Source organism: Staurois parvus, unplaced genomic scaffold (genome assembly GCF_062004578.1).
Source record: "Staurois parvus isolate SC_StPar_1 unplaced genomic scaffold, SC_StPar_1.0 ptg000081l, whole genome shotgun sequence".
NCBI classification, from domain to species: Eukaryota; Metazoa; Chordata; class Amphibia; order Anura; family Ranidae; genus Staurois; species Staurois parvus.
The window spans coordinates 17,893,910-17,909,423 of NW_028317877.1; the positions used below are offsets into that span (position 1 = coordinate 17,893,910).

The window sequence follows — 15,514 nt, forward strand, 5'->3', positions numbered from 1 at the left end:
TTCCTTCCTCTATTTAAAAGTTAAAAAAATAAAATGTTTTGTCTTTAGCAATGTGTAAAATGTTGAAATACTGTATTACACAATATTTAAAAATGCCATTTAGTATTTATAATGCAAGGACTACTGTATATTACTAATAATTTTATGTACATATATTGTTTTAGAATAAATAAACCTCTTCCTGACCGCCCTATAGCAGAAATACTGCTACAGGGCGCCTCGGGTGTGCAAAATCATATGTATATATACATGTGATTTTGCATTTCCGGGTAGGGGAAAAGTCTTATACATATAGAAGGCACAGGTGCACAGTCCAGCCCTATTGTCAGCAGCCTAACCCCTGATTCACATATATGCGGCCGTGCGGGCTGCGTTTTGCGTGGGCACGAGAGCCCATTCATTTTAATGGACTCCTGTGCCCCGTGACACGCAGGGAAGAAGTCCCTGCACTTCCTCTGAAAACACCGCCCGCATGGGAACTTCAATTCCCAGTACGGTTGCGTTTTCCAGTGCGGGCGGCGTGCCATCAGAACTAATAGCACCCACCCACGGGTCCGCATTCCTCTGTGCGGGTGGCTGCACGGATTTTCATGCGGATCCGCAGCTGCACCACCCGCACATATGTGAACCTAGCCAAAAGAGGCAGATAGTGTGACCCAGAGAGAACATAAGGAACCGTAGCAAATGTAACACTTGGATACAGCAAGCAGAGCACTGGCAAGTGCCTGACCAAATCCTGATGGCAAATGCAGCAAAAAGCCCAAACACTTTCTATGATACTGCTTAAAGGGATATGGTTTTCAAGCATTTTTATTTTTTTCAGTTATTCTACCAGATTATTTTTAGTACATACTGTGCATTGCCAGTTTATCAAAGGTAGGTTGCAGATGTTTGTTCAGTCACATTGTATCAGCTAAAAAGCTGGTCAAAATTTCATGACAGTTGCTATAGGTATTGTCAGCTTTAGAACCATTTCAAACTTGTCTGCGTGCAGTAATGTATGTGTGGGTTTTCAGATGCCCTTACAAAAACTTTTAATGCTTGTTTATGTGCATTTTTTGTATGCAAAATGTATGTATAACCAAGCTTAGGTTCCTAATTTTAAGTTTTTATGTCCTCTTTGGATCTATCAACAGGGAATAAATTAATTTAACCTGTCCCACTGTAGCCTGATTTTAAGGTCCATCATCTGCATGCCCTTGATTCATAGTTCAAAAAAAGTACCTTGCAGTTAAGACAAAAAAAGGCCCTTCTTTTCCTTATATTATTATGTCTGCTACAAAAGAGCAGATCTATATTTACATTTTCTAACTTACCCAAAATATATCCTGACAACCAACTGCCTTTGCTGACTAAGCCCTGAATAAAGCGGAAGGTAACCAGCCACGGATACGTTGGAGCAAATGCCACAAGGACACCAAAAATAGCAGTGACCAGGAGAGAAATTAAAAGACATGGTTTGCGACCAAATCTGCAGACACAGATTAGAGTTATTAATGGAGGTAACTTCTCTAGAGGACAGAAGAAAACAGTTAAAGTAAGATCTGAAATATAAAAGAGATGTATTATTTTCACATTATTTTTAACAGATATTTTTGCACATAGACCTTTACCTGTCTGCTATGTATCCAATAAACAAAGAGCCAAGGAAAAATCCAAAATTCACAAATGACTGGAAAAGGTCCAGCTTCCACGAGTCATCACACACAAGATTAAACTGAATAAAGTAAAGATTTAGTTAGTTTTATTGCAATCCATTGTCTATTGATCTTTAATAGCAGTTAGGAGTAATAATTCTAATGTTCATAAATGTGCCCTGCCTGTTGCACTGGGATCTCCTTGTCTTCTACGATTTGTTCACGGGAAATGATTTATTATTTGTGATGCTGTCCCGTTGCAGGTGACAACTAATCTCTTTTCTTTATTTTCCATTGCAGGTTAGAACATGAAAGGCAGTTCTGACTGATTGCCATCACAGACAGCATTCAGTGCTAAATTTCCTGTAGCAGAAGGACATTGGTAAGTTGAATCTGACTCAACCGCTAGCCTCACATATTTCTTGGTACTATACAGAAGATACTCCTACTAGAGCACTTTAAAACTAAAGTTTAGGTGAAAAAAAAACTCTATAGCTTTAGTCACATTACTTAGCTCTAATGAAGGCATGTTTCATGTTGTGCAGGCAGCTGGATCCTGGAGAAATCTTCTGTACAATGCATATATATACATACCTCCAGACACACACTGTATGTATACGCACACAAATTATATATATTTATAGTGCCTTGAAAAAGTATTCATACCCCTTGAAATTTTCCACATTTTGTCATGTTACAACCAAAAACGTACATGTATTTTATTGGGATTTTATGTGATAGACCAACACAAAGTGGCACATAATTGTGAAGTGGAAGGAAAATGATAAATGGTTTTCAACATTTTGTACAAATAAATATCTGAAAACTGTGACTTGCATCCTAACTAAAATCTAGTGGAACCAATTGCCTTCAGAAGTCACCTAATTAGTAAATAGAGTCCACCTGTGGGTAATTTAATCTCAGTATAAATACAGATGTTCTGTGAAGCTCTCAAAGGTTTGTTAGAGCACATTAGTGAACAAACAGCATCATGAAGACCAAGGAACACACCAGACAAGTCAGGGCTAAAGTTGTGGGGAAGTTTTTAAGCAGGGTTAGATTATAAAAAAAAAAAATATCCCAAGCTTTGAACATCTCACGGAGCACTGTTCAATCCATCATCCGAAAATGGAAAGAGTATAGCAGAACTGCAAACCTACTAAGACATGGCCGTCCACCTAAATTGACATGCCAGGCAAGGAGAGCATTAATCAGAGAAGCAGCCAAGAGGCCCATGGTAACTCTGGAAGAGCTGCAGAGAGCCACAGCTTAGGTGGGAGAATCTGTCCACAGGACAACTATTAGTCTTGCACTCCACAAATCTAACCTTTATGGAAGAGTGGCAAGAAGAAAGCCATTGTTGAAAGAAAGCCATAAGAAGTCTCATTTGCATTTTGCGAGAAGCCATGTGGGTGGCACAGCAAACATGTGGAAGAAGGTGCTCTGGTCAGGTGAGACCAAGATTAAACTTTTTGGCCTAAAAGCAAAACACTATGTGTTGCGGAAAACTAACACTGCACATCACCCTGAACACACCATGTCCACTGTGAAACATGGTGGTGGCAGCATCATGTTGTAGGGGTGATTTTCTTCAGGAGGGACAGGGAAGCTGGTCAGAGTAGATGGGAAGATGGATGGAGCCAAATATGGGGCAATGTTAGAAGAAAACCTGTTTAGAGTCTGCAAAAGACTCTGTATATATATAAAATACTGCAAAATACTGTGTATATATACTGTATATATTGTGGGGTTAGCTCAGGTGAGGGATCACCTTCCCTGGGAAAAAGGTAGACCGCACAGCAGTCTTTCTTAAAATCTGACTGGTTGTCAGCTTTATTTACAGGTTTGCAAAAATGTCAAAACAAACAAAAACAGTAAAATAAACCCTTGCCAGCCAGGCACTAACTAAACATGAAACTTTCCTCTCTCAGAGGTGAAGGGCTTCTCCCTGTCACCCAAAAACAAAACAAACGCAAACCTTTTCTTGTAGGTATAGTACATACACAGCTCTCTCAGAATACCTCTCTGAGTCCCAGGCCACGAGCGACTCCTTGCTCCAGCCCTGCCCTTTTTGTATCACCTGTTGGTGGTCATCAGTGGAGTCCAAACTCTGGTCCGGAACCACCTCTGCCATTGTGACCCCGAAAACCTGGAGTGGACTCCACCTTACACCTCACAGTATGACCTCATGCGAGGTGACACATATCGTCCATCCATCACTTTGCCGTTCATACTGTCACATACCCCCCCCCCCCCCTCTGCTCAAGCCCCTGCGGCTGAGCAACTGTCCCAACCAGGCAATGGACCCGGGAGAGGGCATCTACATTACTTTGCAGTTTTCCCGCTCTGTGCTCCACTGTGAATTTGAACACTTGTAGCGCGAGAAACCACCTTGTCACTCGACTGTTTTTCTCCTTATTATCACACATCCATTTGAGCGGGGCATGATCAGTAACCAACTTGAACGGTCTTCCTAACAGGTAATATTTCAGGGCCTCCAATGCCCATTTGATGGCCAAACATTCCTTCTCCACAATGGCATAGTTTCTCTCATGTTTGTTGAGTTTTCTACTTAGGTAGACCACAGGGTGCTCCTCCCCTTCTCTGATTTGGGACAGGACAGCACCTAGTCCCACATCAGAGGCATCAGTCTGTACCACAAACTCTGTTGTGAAATCTGGGGTCACAAGCACAGGTTGAGCACAGAGAGCTTGTTTCAGCCTTTGAAATGCAGTCTCCGCTTCGGGATTACACTTGACCATGACCGACCCCCTACCTTTTGTCAGATCTGTCAGTGGGGCTGCAATGGTGGCAAAATTGGGGATAAACCGCCTGTAGTATCCCGTGATTCCAAGAAATGCCCGGACTTGCTTTTTATTTACAGGTTGGGGCCACTTTTGAATTGCCTCGATTTTATTTATCTGAGGCCTAATGAGACCTCGACCAATAATGTAGCCAAGATATTTGGCCTCCTTCAAGCCTATGGCACACTTTTTGGGGTTGGCGGAAAGACCTGCTTCCCTCAGCGAATCTACTACCGCTTGCAAGCAGGACAAATGAGACTCCCAGTCTGGACTGTGGATGACGACATCGTCCAAATAGGCAGCTGAGTATTGGCGATGTGGTCTTAGCGTTTTGTCCATCATTCATTGGAATGATGCCGGAGCACCATGTAAACCAAACGGCATCCGCTTATACTGAAAGGACCCCTCGGGGGTAGAGAATGCCGTCTTTTCTTTTGCAGCTTCCGTTAAAGGAATCTGCCAATAGCCTTTGGTTAAATCTAAGGTGGTTATGTACCGAGCCATTCCCAACCTGTCAATGAGCTCATCCACCCGAGGCATCGGGTACACATCAAACTTAGACACACTGTTCAGTTTCCTGAAATCATTACAGAAACAAATTGTTCCATCTGGTTTTGGGACCAACACTATGGGACCCGACCACTCACTGTGAGATTCCTCAGTCACTCCCAACTCTAACATGTCCTTTATTTCCTTTGCCACTGCTTCCCGCCTGGCCTCGGGTATTCTATAGGGCTTGACATTTACGCGGACCCCGGGCTGGGTAACTATGTCATGCTGTATGACCGTCGTCAGTCCAGGTAGGTGAGAGAAGAAATCTCTATTTTTCCTCACAAACTCCTTAACATCATTTTGTTGGGCTACTGACAAGGTTTCCGTTATAGGTACCTGAGGGGCCATGGGAACCACGTCCTTTTGGGGGCTTGGTACTGCCAACAAACTTTCCCTGTCTTTCCAAGGTTTTAAGAGTTTAACATGATAGATTTGTTCGGGTTTCCTTTTTCCTGGCTGGTAAACTTTATAATCTACTTCCCCCACTTTCTCCCTAATTTCAAAGGGACCTTGCCACTTTGCGAGGAATTTACTTTCCACAGTGGGGACTAGCACCAGCACTCTATCCCCAGGGTTGAAGGTACGGATCCTGGCACCCCGGTTATAAACCCTTCTCTGGACCTCCTGGGCTTGCTCCATGTGTTCCCGAACAAGTGGCATGACAGCTGCGATTCTATCCTGCATCTGTGAGATATGCTCGATGACACTTCTATAGGGCGTGGACTCTGTCTCCCAGGTTTCTTTTGCAACATCTAGCAATCCCCTGGGATGTCTTCCATACAGTAATTCAAAAGGTGAATATCCTGTAGATGCCTGAGGTACTTTTCGTATGGCAAACATGAGATATGGTAGCAAAAAAATCCCAATTTCTCCCATCTTTGTCCACCACCTTTTTTAACATATTCTTAAGGGTCTTGTTAAATCTTTCCACAAGCCCATCGGTTTGGGGGTGGTAGACCGAGGTACGGAGATGGGAGATTTTGAACAATTTGCATAGTTCTTTCATAACTCTAGACATAAATGGCGTGCCCTGATCCGTTAATATCTCCTTTGGAATACCTACACGACTAAACACCCGGACAAGCTCTTTGGCGATATTTTTAGCGGAGGTATTACGCAAGGGGATGGCTTCAGGATACCGGGTGGCATAGTCAAGTATAACCAGTATGTGCTGATGGCCCCGGGCAGACTTTACTACTGGACCCACTAGGTCCATGCCCACTCTTTCAAACGGTACTTCAATTATGGGTAGAGGTACTAGCGGACTGCGAAAATGGGGTGAGGGTGCAGAATATTGACATTCCGGGCATGACTCACAATGCGCTTTGACGTCTCCATGTAAGCCTGGCCAAAAGAATCTCTGGGTTATTCTCTCCTTTGTTTTCTCTACACCCAGGTGTCCACCCATTATATGCCCATGGGCTAAATCTAGTACCATTCGGCGAAAGGGTTTGGGGACCACTAACTGTTCTACCACCTCCTCCCCTTGCTTTACCACTTGATACAGCAAGTTATTGTTAAGCGCCATGTAGGGAAAAGACACCCCTACATCATTTTCAACTGGTTCCCCATCAACCATTTTAATATTTTCTCTGGCTCTATTAAGAGTGGAATCTTTCAGCTGTTTTGTACAGAAATCCTCCTTTCTGACCTCCAGGTCAGGTACGACATTCTGTTCACTCCCACTAGAACCCGAGATAACTTCTTGTTCCCTATCCTCAATGTCTGGGGTTGGATCCAACTCCTCCTGCTCCCCAGCCATTACAGAGAAAGGGAAAAGGTCTAAACCTTCCTTGGACACACCAACAGTTTCCCCTTCCACCTTGCCGTCAAAGGGGTCAGGAGTGAGTTCAGGAGTTTTCAGTGTTTCCCCAGCAGGGGGAGCTCGGTCCTCCTGACTCCCCTCCTTATCCCATAACTTCCAGAAATGGGGAAAATCTCTCCCCACTATGGCTTCATGAAGCAGAGAGGGCACCACCCCCACAGAATGAGTCACAGGGCCCCAGGGAGTACCAATCTCCACCAGAGCAGTCTGGTAATTACGTGTATCACCATGAATACAAATAACCCCAATAGTGCTAGGGTGTAACCTTGCAGGGTTTACCAAATCACTTTTAACTAAAGTCACAACACTACCCGAGTCTAGCAGAGCAGTTACTGGCTTTTCATCAATGGCAATCACACACATTTGTTTTTCCATGCGTTCCTGACATGCTGCAGTACATACCACCTGTGCAAAAAGAGACATGCGTTTTCCTACATAAGCATTTTCACATTGCATCGGTTCATCATTTAAAGGACAGTTTGCAGCAATATGACCTAACGCATGACACCGATAACATTTGATATGTTCAGTACCTAAACCTCTAAACGGCTTTGGGGACCTTCCTGACCTATTTGGCCAATCTCTAGGTCCTAAGCCTACAGTCTCATTATCTGACACAATAGTCTTATCGTTTTTTTCTGAGTCTTTGGCCCATGGAACAGTCTTACCGGATCTTCCGGATAGTTTTCCACCCCTAGTGACATTGGGGTACGGCCCAGGTGAATGAAAAAAGTCCTCAGCGGCTGCATATCTCCTCACCAGGTCCACCAGCTCGTTTGCAGATTTAGGGTCTCCACGGCCGACCCACTTCCTCAAAGTGGCAGGGAGTGCACGTAAATACTGGTCCATGACCACACGCTCCACAATCTGAGGGCCTGACAATACCTCTGGCTGGAGCCACTTTTTGGAGAGATGGATCAAATCGAACATCTGAGACCTGGGTGGTTTGTCAGCCCTGTAATGCCACTGATGCACCCGCTGAGCCCGGACTGCAATGGTGACACCCAGGCGTGCAAGGACCTCAGCCTTCAGTTTTTCATAGTCCTGGGCATCCCCTGGTTCCAGGTCATAATAGGCTTTTTGGGATTCACCTGTCAAAAATGGTGCAAGCAGTCCTGCCCATTGCTCCTTTTTCCATCCTTCCTGAACAGCAACCCTTTCAAAAGTTGTGTGGTAGGCCTTCACATCATCCGCAGGTGTCATCTTCTGCAAAACATAGCTGGCCCGTGCCATTTTCTGCTCCACTGGCAGCGGATCTGCAGATTCCTTCTTTAATTCTAATAGGTGTTGGGCCACCTGCTTAAGGAGCTCTCGGTCTGCTTCTTGGGCCTCCGCAAACTGGCGATTTGTCTCCCGTTGCGCTGCACTGGCCTGCAGCAAGGCTCTTATTATTTCCTCCATCTTCCCACTTGCTCAGGAAGTTGCCCGCATCCTCCACCATATGTGGAGTTAACTCAGGTGGGGGATCACCTTCCCTGGGAAAAAGGTAGACCGCACAGCAGGCTTTCTTAAAATCTGACTGGTTGTCAGCTTTATTTACAGGTTTGCAAAAATGTCAAAACAAACAAAAACAGTAAAATAAACCCTTGCCAGCCAGGCACTAACTAAACATGAAACTTTCCTCTCTCAGAGGTGAAGGGCTTCTCCCTGTCACCCAAAAACAAAACAAACGCAAACCTTTTCTTGTAGGTATAGTACACACACAGCTCTCTCAGAATACCTCTCTGAGTCCCAGGCCACGAGCGACTCCTTGCTCCAGCCCTGCCCTTTTTGTATCACCTGTTGGTGGTCATCAGTGGAGTCCAAACTCTGGTCTGGAACCACCTCTGCCATTGTGACCCCGAAAACCCCGAGTGGACTCCACCTTACACCTCACAGTATGACCTCATGCGAGGTGACACATATCGTCCATCCATCACTTTGCCGTTCATACTGTCACATAATATATATATATATATATATATATATATATATGTAGCAGGCTCCTTGTACAAGAGGATTCAGAAGTCAGTCCTTCCTCTCTCTCCCCTATTTGTAAAACCTGGGCATTCTGCCAAGTTCATGACTCATCCACTACACAGCAAAGAACGCTGGGAAAGGGAGGGAAGCAGGAAGTGAAGGGGAGAACAGGGAGACACGAGGCTGGAGAAAAGACAGGGACATGTGGAGCCCGTCCAAGGAGAGGAGGAGGCACTACAGCACCCAGCGCGGATAGAGGGACCCTGCTGTGTGTTCAGAGTCTGGTGAGCTGTCCCACTGGAGAGAGTAAGACACACCATTTACACTTTGCATATAGACTGGGACATCCGCACCCCACTGCTGGGATCTCACCCATCCGAGGCCCTGTGCAAGCCACAGATCCCTCTGCCTGCTTTGCCCCTCACCACCAGTGTAATTGAGACTGTCTGCCCCGGGGACTGACACATACTGGGAGATTGCATCCTGCAACTGCCCCTGGTTTTGGGGTGCTTTGTGTTGTGTTTAGACACTGAGGTTGGACCCTCTCAGCCCAGAAACCTAGTGAAATCGGATGTAACCCACACCAGCTGAAACTCCAAAGAAGCCTTCAGCTGCTATTTACTTCATTGTAAGGACTAAACGTGCACCAACTAGAGCTGCACCGTTACAAGGACTGAAGTGGGGGAATCTGGCTTAGTAGCTTTATTAGAGGTACCTCTTTATTGCATTCTGTTCTGACTCTGCGGTGATTTTTGGCTAACGCCCCTCAGAAGCAGAATCATATACCGGTGTGGGTAATACATTTAATTGATAGAGCATAAGTAAGTTTATTTGTTTGATATCAGTTGTATTCTGCTTAAAGTGCCACTCTGCCATCCGGAGACTCTTGGCTGTGAAGCCCTCTAGTGGCAGACCAAATTTACTGCATTCCATAAAAGAAGAAAAGTAAGTTTTGAAGTTGAAAGGGGAACCCCACCCCTCTACACTGCATTTTATTCTCCATAAAATTGTTCTTGTTTCATTTAACCCTGTGTCAGCAAATTTCTTGGCGGGGTATTTGCTATTCATTACCAGTTGTGCCAGAGGGATTGGGTTTGCTTAGGGTTGGATCTATTGAGCGCAGGACCCATAATATATTACAGCTTGTCCCAAGAGGCAGTGCTACATATATATATATATATATATATATACACATATATATATATACACATACATATATATACACATACATACACATACACACTTTATTTTCTGTATTCTGCTAACATTCTCTAGAATTGCTACATTATATCTCTTGTTACAGAGATTTAAATATTTCCTATGCTCCTAAGATTCTTGTAGTGGCCATGATGCTGTATATTTCTACTGCCCATAATAGAGGAACATTGGTTCAGAAGAGAAAAAGCCTGAAAGAAGAACATTCATTTTTGCCCTATTCACACTGAACAAATGTACATTCAGATTCACTGGCTATGCATATTTTTTAAAAATAGACCCCAAAATTACATAGTTATTTTATATCTACTATGTTTTTTTCATCTGCAGAGCAAAGAATGAGCTTTGAACTGCGTATGATGACAGTTAAAAAAATATTTTTAATAAAATGTGTTCCTTTGTAACCCCACTTCTGTATTATGACAACTGAAACAAGATAGGACCACAGAACCCTTCCTCTTGCTTATTCCCTATACCATAGACTGGCATAGTTCTGGAGCCCAGAAAGCATAGGACGTTATCAGCTGAGAAGATATCTGGCAGGATCAATTGTTTTTTTTAACTTATTCATATAATAAAATACATTCAATGGTATATTTAACAAAACAAAAGGGAGAAAATAAGGGAAATTCACTAACAGGGTTTAGATACACTTTAAAAACATGAAGGAGAATTACAAAAAGTCAAGGAACAAGTTAAAAACAAATTAGAATCCAGGCCTTTAAAGCGGTAGAAAATTCAGATTAGAAAAAAAAATCCCTTCAAAGCAATGATATAATGTGCTAATATGCAATGCATTCTTACCTTAGAACGAAGCCAATATTAGATACAAAGCAGCACATTGGCTTGGTAGTTAGCACTCTGCTTTCCTATTAAAAACTGACCACACTAAGCATGAGCGCACATCATAGTCAGTTCTCTAACTATGCTGGGAACTGAGATCATTGTGATGTTGTTTTTCTTCCCCCGGCACTTATGAAGCTGAGAACAAAGGGAATGTGATCGCTTATAAAAAAAAAAGGGGAAAAAAGTGTCTATACATTTATTTATATCTATACACAAATGTTCTGCCTTTCATCTCTATTTTAAACTGAATGAGTTTACATATACTTTAAAGTGATATTTAAGGTTCACTTTTAATAAAAAAATAACACACATGTCTAAACTTACCTTCTTTCTGCCATGGTTTTGCACAGAGCAGCCTGGATCCTCCTCATCTCAGGTCTCCTGCCGGTGTTCCTGGCCCCTTCCACCACTGAGTTCCCCCCAGAACAAGCTGCTTGCTCTGGGAGCACTCATGCGTGCTCACTTCTGAGCTGCCTCTGTGTGTCGGCTCTGCCTCTGCTCCTCTTTACTGGCTGTGATTGACAGCAGCTGGAGCCAATGGAGAAACCAGGGATGGAGAGCCACTGTTCTCGTGTACAGCGCTGGATCGAGATTGATACTCAGGTAAGTATAAGGGGGGAGGGGTGAGAGGGAATCTACACACTGAAGGTTTTATACATTCATGTATACTGTACAGTGTATGAGGGTAAAAAAAACCTTCAGTCTTTAGAACCACTTTAAACCCAAAAGCAAACATTTATTGTATTGCAGCTTACCAATTCTTTGGTTGCATTCATTTTCTTTTGAAGGTTTTCCCCTGTGATCTAGCCAATAAATCGGTTATTTGTCAACAGAGCAAGCTTGCCCTGCATACTTAGCACTTAGAGGGTTGATACAAACCATATAATACTGGCATTGGTGCTTACAATGATCAGATTTTATTTATTGATGTAAAGTCTTTATCTCAAAAGGAAAAACATTTCAGAGTTCACCCTCATTTTGTTAGTGTATCTAAATCTGCTAGTACATCCAACACTCCCCTTTCCCCAGACTGACAATCCTCATATCTCTAATACAGGAGGTAAGTTACTGGTCATATCACCAGGTGAAAACAGTGGGGAGAAAAGCCTAAAAAAAACTAATGCAGACACCATATCTAATGATTGGTAAGCTGAAATTGATTACATTTTTGGTTTGGGGTTTAATAGCACTTTAAGTATGGTAATGCTACATTTTATAATTGACTAATTTATAGTACCTAATTATATGATACTTATAGTATATGTAGTTATGGAAGCATGTGCTTCATTCTCTTCTTGAAGATTGTTTAGCAATTCACACTCCTTTTTTTTAGCACTGACCACTATATTGGTGTCAATGGGGATGTCAGTGACATCAAGTCAGTTCCCCCCAGTGTCAGTATGTCCGCCACAGTCCCGCAGTCCTGCTATAAGTCGCTGACCGCTGCCATTACTAGTAAAAAAAATCCCAGTATATATACCACCATTTGTAAATGCCATAACTTTCAGGTAAACCAATTAATTTACACGTATTGGGATTTTTTTTTAGCAAAGACATGTAGCAGAATACATTTTGGGATAAATTTATGATGAAATTTGATTTTTAAAATTTTTTACTGGACATATTTAATAGCAAAAAGTCAAAAATATTGTTTTTTTTCCTTTTTTTTTATAGCACAAAAAATAAAAAACGCACAGGCAATCAAATACCACCAAAAGAAATCTCTATTTTTGGGGGAAAAAGGACATAAATTTAATGTAAGTGCAGCGTTGCATGACCGCGCAATTGTCAGTTAAAGTAACGCAGCAAAAAATGACCTAGTCAGGAAGGGGGGTAAATCCTCAGGAGGGCAAGTGGATTGACTTTAGAGTCTGACTGATAATCCCCCTGCTCACAGACTCCAACAACCACAAGGCCAGGGTTAGAGGGGAAGAGGACTTTGTCTCCATCAACATGAGGACAAGATGTTTTCCCAGAATAGTCCTCCCTGACAAGGTACCCACCATGCTGAGGACATGTGGCCTGGTATAGTTCAGGAGGGGAGGAGCACATGCCCATCCCTGGCTTTTCCTGGATTGCCAGGTATACATTTTGGGGGACACCCCACACTTTGATTTATTTTTTTTTGTGGGGGGTTCCTACTTAAAAATCATACCAGACCTGAAGGGGGTGATCACGCATTTTTTGGGGGGGTTTTTTGCGTGCGGACTCCCTCATCTATGATAAGTGTTTTCTATATATTTTTAGTGAGAACCCCCTGCATTTTTTTTGTGAGACCACCCATTAACATCTATACCAGACATTCATTTAAGATAAGGGACTGGTATAGATGAAGGGAATACCTCACCATTTGTTTAAAAAAATAAACAGGAGTAAAGCAGCCAAATTTGTAATTTACCAGCAATTAAAAAAAGCATTGTTTTCTTTGTAAATGTCAGGTTTTCTGTAGAAGTAAGGTTGTATACATTGTACAGAAGCGCCATTTCACAGTCAGGCTAAGGGCACCCCCCCACCCCATCCCCAAATGTTGCATTATTAAAATTATTCTAAAGTCTTCGGGGGTTAATTTAAATAACAAACATGTCATACTTACCTGCTGTGTGCAGTGGTTTTGCACAGAGTAGCCTGGATCCTCTTCTTCTCAGGTCCCGCGCCACTTTTCCTGGCTCCTCTCTCCTGTTGGGTGCCCCATAGCAAGCAGTTTGCTTTGGGGGCACCCAAGCAGGTGCTCTCCTGAACTGAGGCACTGCATGTCCATTCTCAATCAGAGCCTCAGTTTGGCCCTGTCCCCAGCCTCTACTGATTGGCTCACTGGCTGTGATTGACAGCAGCCAATCAGAAGTGAGAGCACCTGGAGAACTGAGACTCTTGTGGACATCACTGGATCAGGATGGGGCTCAGGTAAGTGTTGAGGGGGGCTGCTACACACAGAGGATTTTTTACATTCATGCATAGAATGCTTTGAGCCTTTAGAACATGGGTGCTCAACCAGTGGCCCTCCAGCTGTTGCAAAACTAGAAGCCCCATGAAGCCTCGGCATTGGGAGTCATGCTTGTACCTGTCTGCCTTGCAAAGCCTCATGGGACTTGTATTTCTGCTGAAGGACCACAGGCTGAGCCCCCGTGCTTTAGAATAACTTTAATGTCGCCATTAAGGTATTCCTAAAATTGCTGCTCCCCACCAAACTGAATTTTTAAGAAAATGTTTTTCTTTTGCACACGTTTCCCCGGGCAGTTCCCAGCCCCCTAGGCTACTTGTTTGACAACCCCTTGCATTTTAGCCTAGATAATGGGCATTACTGTTTTTATCATTCAGTTCCCATTGACTTCAATAGAGTTAAGATTCGGCACCCGAACATTCTGCAAACCTGCCTGAAGTCAAATCCCGGTACATTCGGCTCATTCCCTATTTGAAACACTTGACTGCAGCTGCTCTATCTAAAGTACTGTTGAGAGTGCCTCCCCTCCAGGACTGCATCAGAGCATAGCATGGATATTTATGTTTTTCAAAGTAATATTTGTGCTATTCAAGCAAAACCTCTTACCTCTGTTACTATTGATGATCCTGTAGTATCATACACCCAACCATTGGTACAGCTGGTAACGTTGTTATTACTATATGAGGTTAGATTCCTCATTGGATCTGTACAAGACAGGGATGTCCAGTTCCAGTCTGTGCCATACTGAAGACACTGGCTAAAGTACAGAGCATCCACAGAGTCATCTGGAAGGATAGCAGTGTAATTCATTTCCTCTTCAGCATTCCAACCACATATCCTACCTAATTCCTCAGCGGCAGGATTACGACATCTGAAGTCAGGTACAAATCCTAGAAATACAATGCCTACATAAATTGGGCTGAACACAGCAGAGATAAAACACATGAGAAAAAACAACCACTTCTGAAAAAAGCCAAACTGTCCAATTTCCTCCAAAACATCATCAAAAGATGTCATGTTTTCCGATCTTGTCTTGAGATGTCTGTTAGTTGCGGATTGTTTTTTGTGCTGTTTGTAGAAAAATAATTAGCTTCATATAAAACAAATCGTCCAAAGTCCTCTAAATAGTTTTCAAACTCCTCCAGAAAATCTCACAGGAGACTGTGGGATTTTTGCACACAACAGATATTTTAACCTGTAACACAGTGCACTTTGGATTTCAAGCTAAACCAGCAAAACCCGCTGGAAGATGCTTAACCAAATTAAGTATCCATTAAAAATCACTCAGCACACAAGGCTTCCTGACAGTTTTTATTCAGCCACATCCACAAACAACCAATTCCCCACATGGGTCTAACACAACAATTATATAAATAAAATAAATTTAGGGTGCACCCACAATACTCTAAACAGTTCTAGCATAGGAAGTTCACATATGCATAATAATACAGTCATTCAACCAATAATATGCCTCTTTTAACCACTTACCCTCCAGAGGATTTACCTCCTTTCCTGACCAGGCCATTTTTTGCGATACAGCGCTGCGTTACTTTAACTGACAATTGCGCAGTTATGCAATGCTGCACCCAAATTAAATAGAGATTTCTTTCGGTGGTATTTGATTGCCTGTGAGTTTTTTATTTATTGCACTATAAATAAAAAAAGACTGACAATTTTGAGAAAAAAAACTATATTTTTGACTTTTTGCTATTAAACGTGTCCAGTAAAAAAATTAAAA

At 42.8% G+C, this 15,514-nt stretch overlaps 1 protein-coding gene across 1 annotated transcript in view; it reads right to left on the reverse strand.

Annotated features, from left to right (window-relative positions):
• Positions 1–14,829, reverse strand: part of LOC149469139 (solute carrier family 22 member 2-like) — a 56,395-nt gene extending 41,566 nt beyond the window's left edge. The window contains exons 1-3 of the mRNA XM_089669837.1: positions 14,383–14,829; positions 1,614–1,717; positions 1,317–1,471 (exon numbers count right to left, since the gene is read on the reverse strand). Coding sequence (XP_089525963.1) covers positions 1,317–1,471; positions 1,614–1,717; positions 14,383–14,793 — 670 coding nt within the window. The 5' untranslated portion in view covers positions 14,794–14,829. The remainder of the gene's footprint in view (positions 1–1,316; positions 1,472–1,613; positions 1,718–14,382) is intronic.
• Between the last annotated feature and the right edge of the window lie 685 nt (positions 14,830–15,514).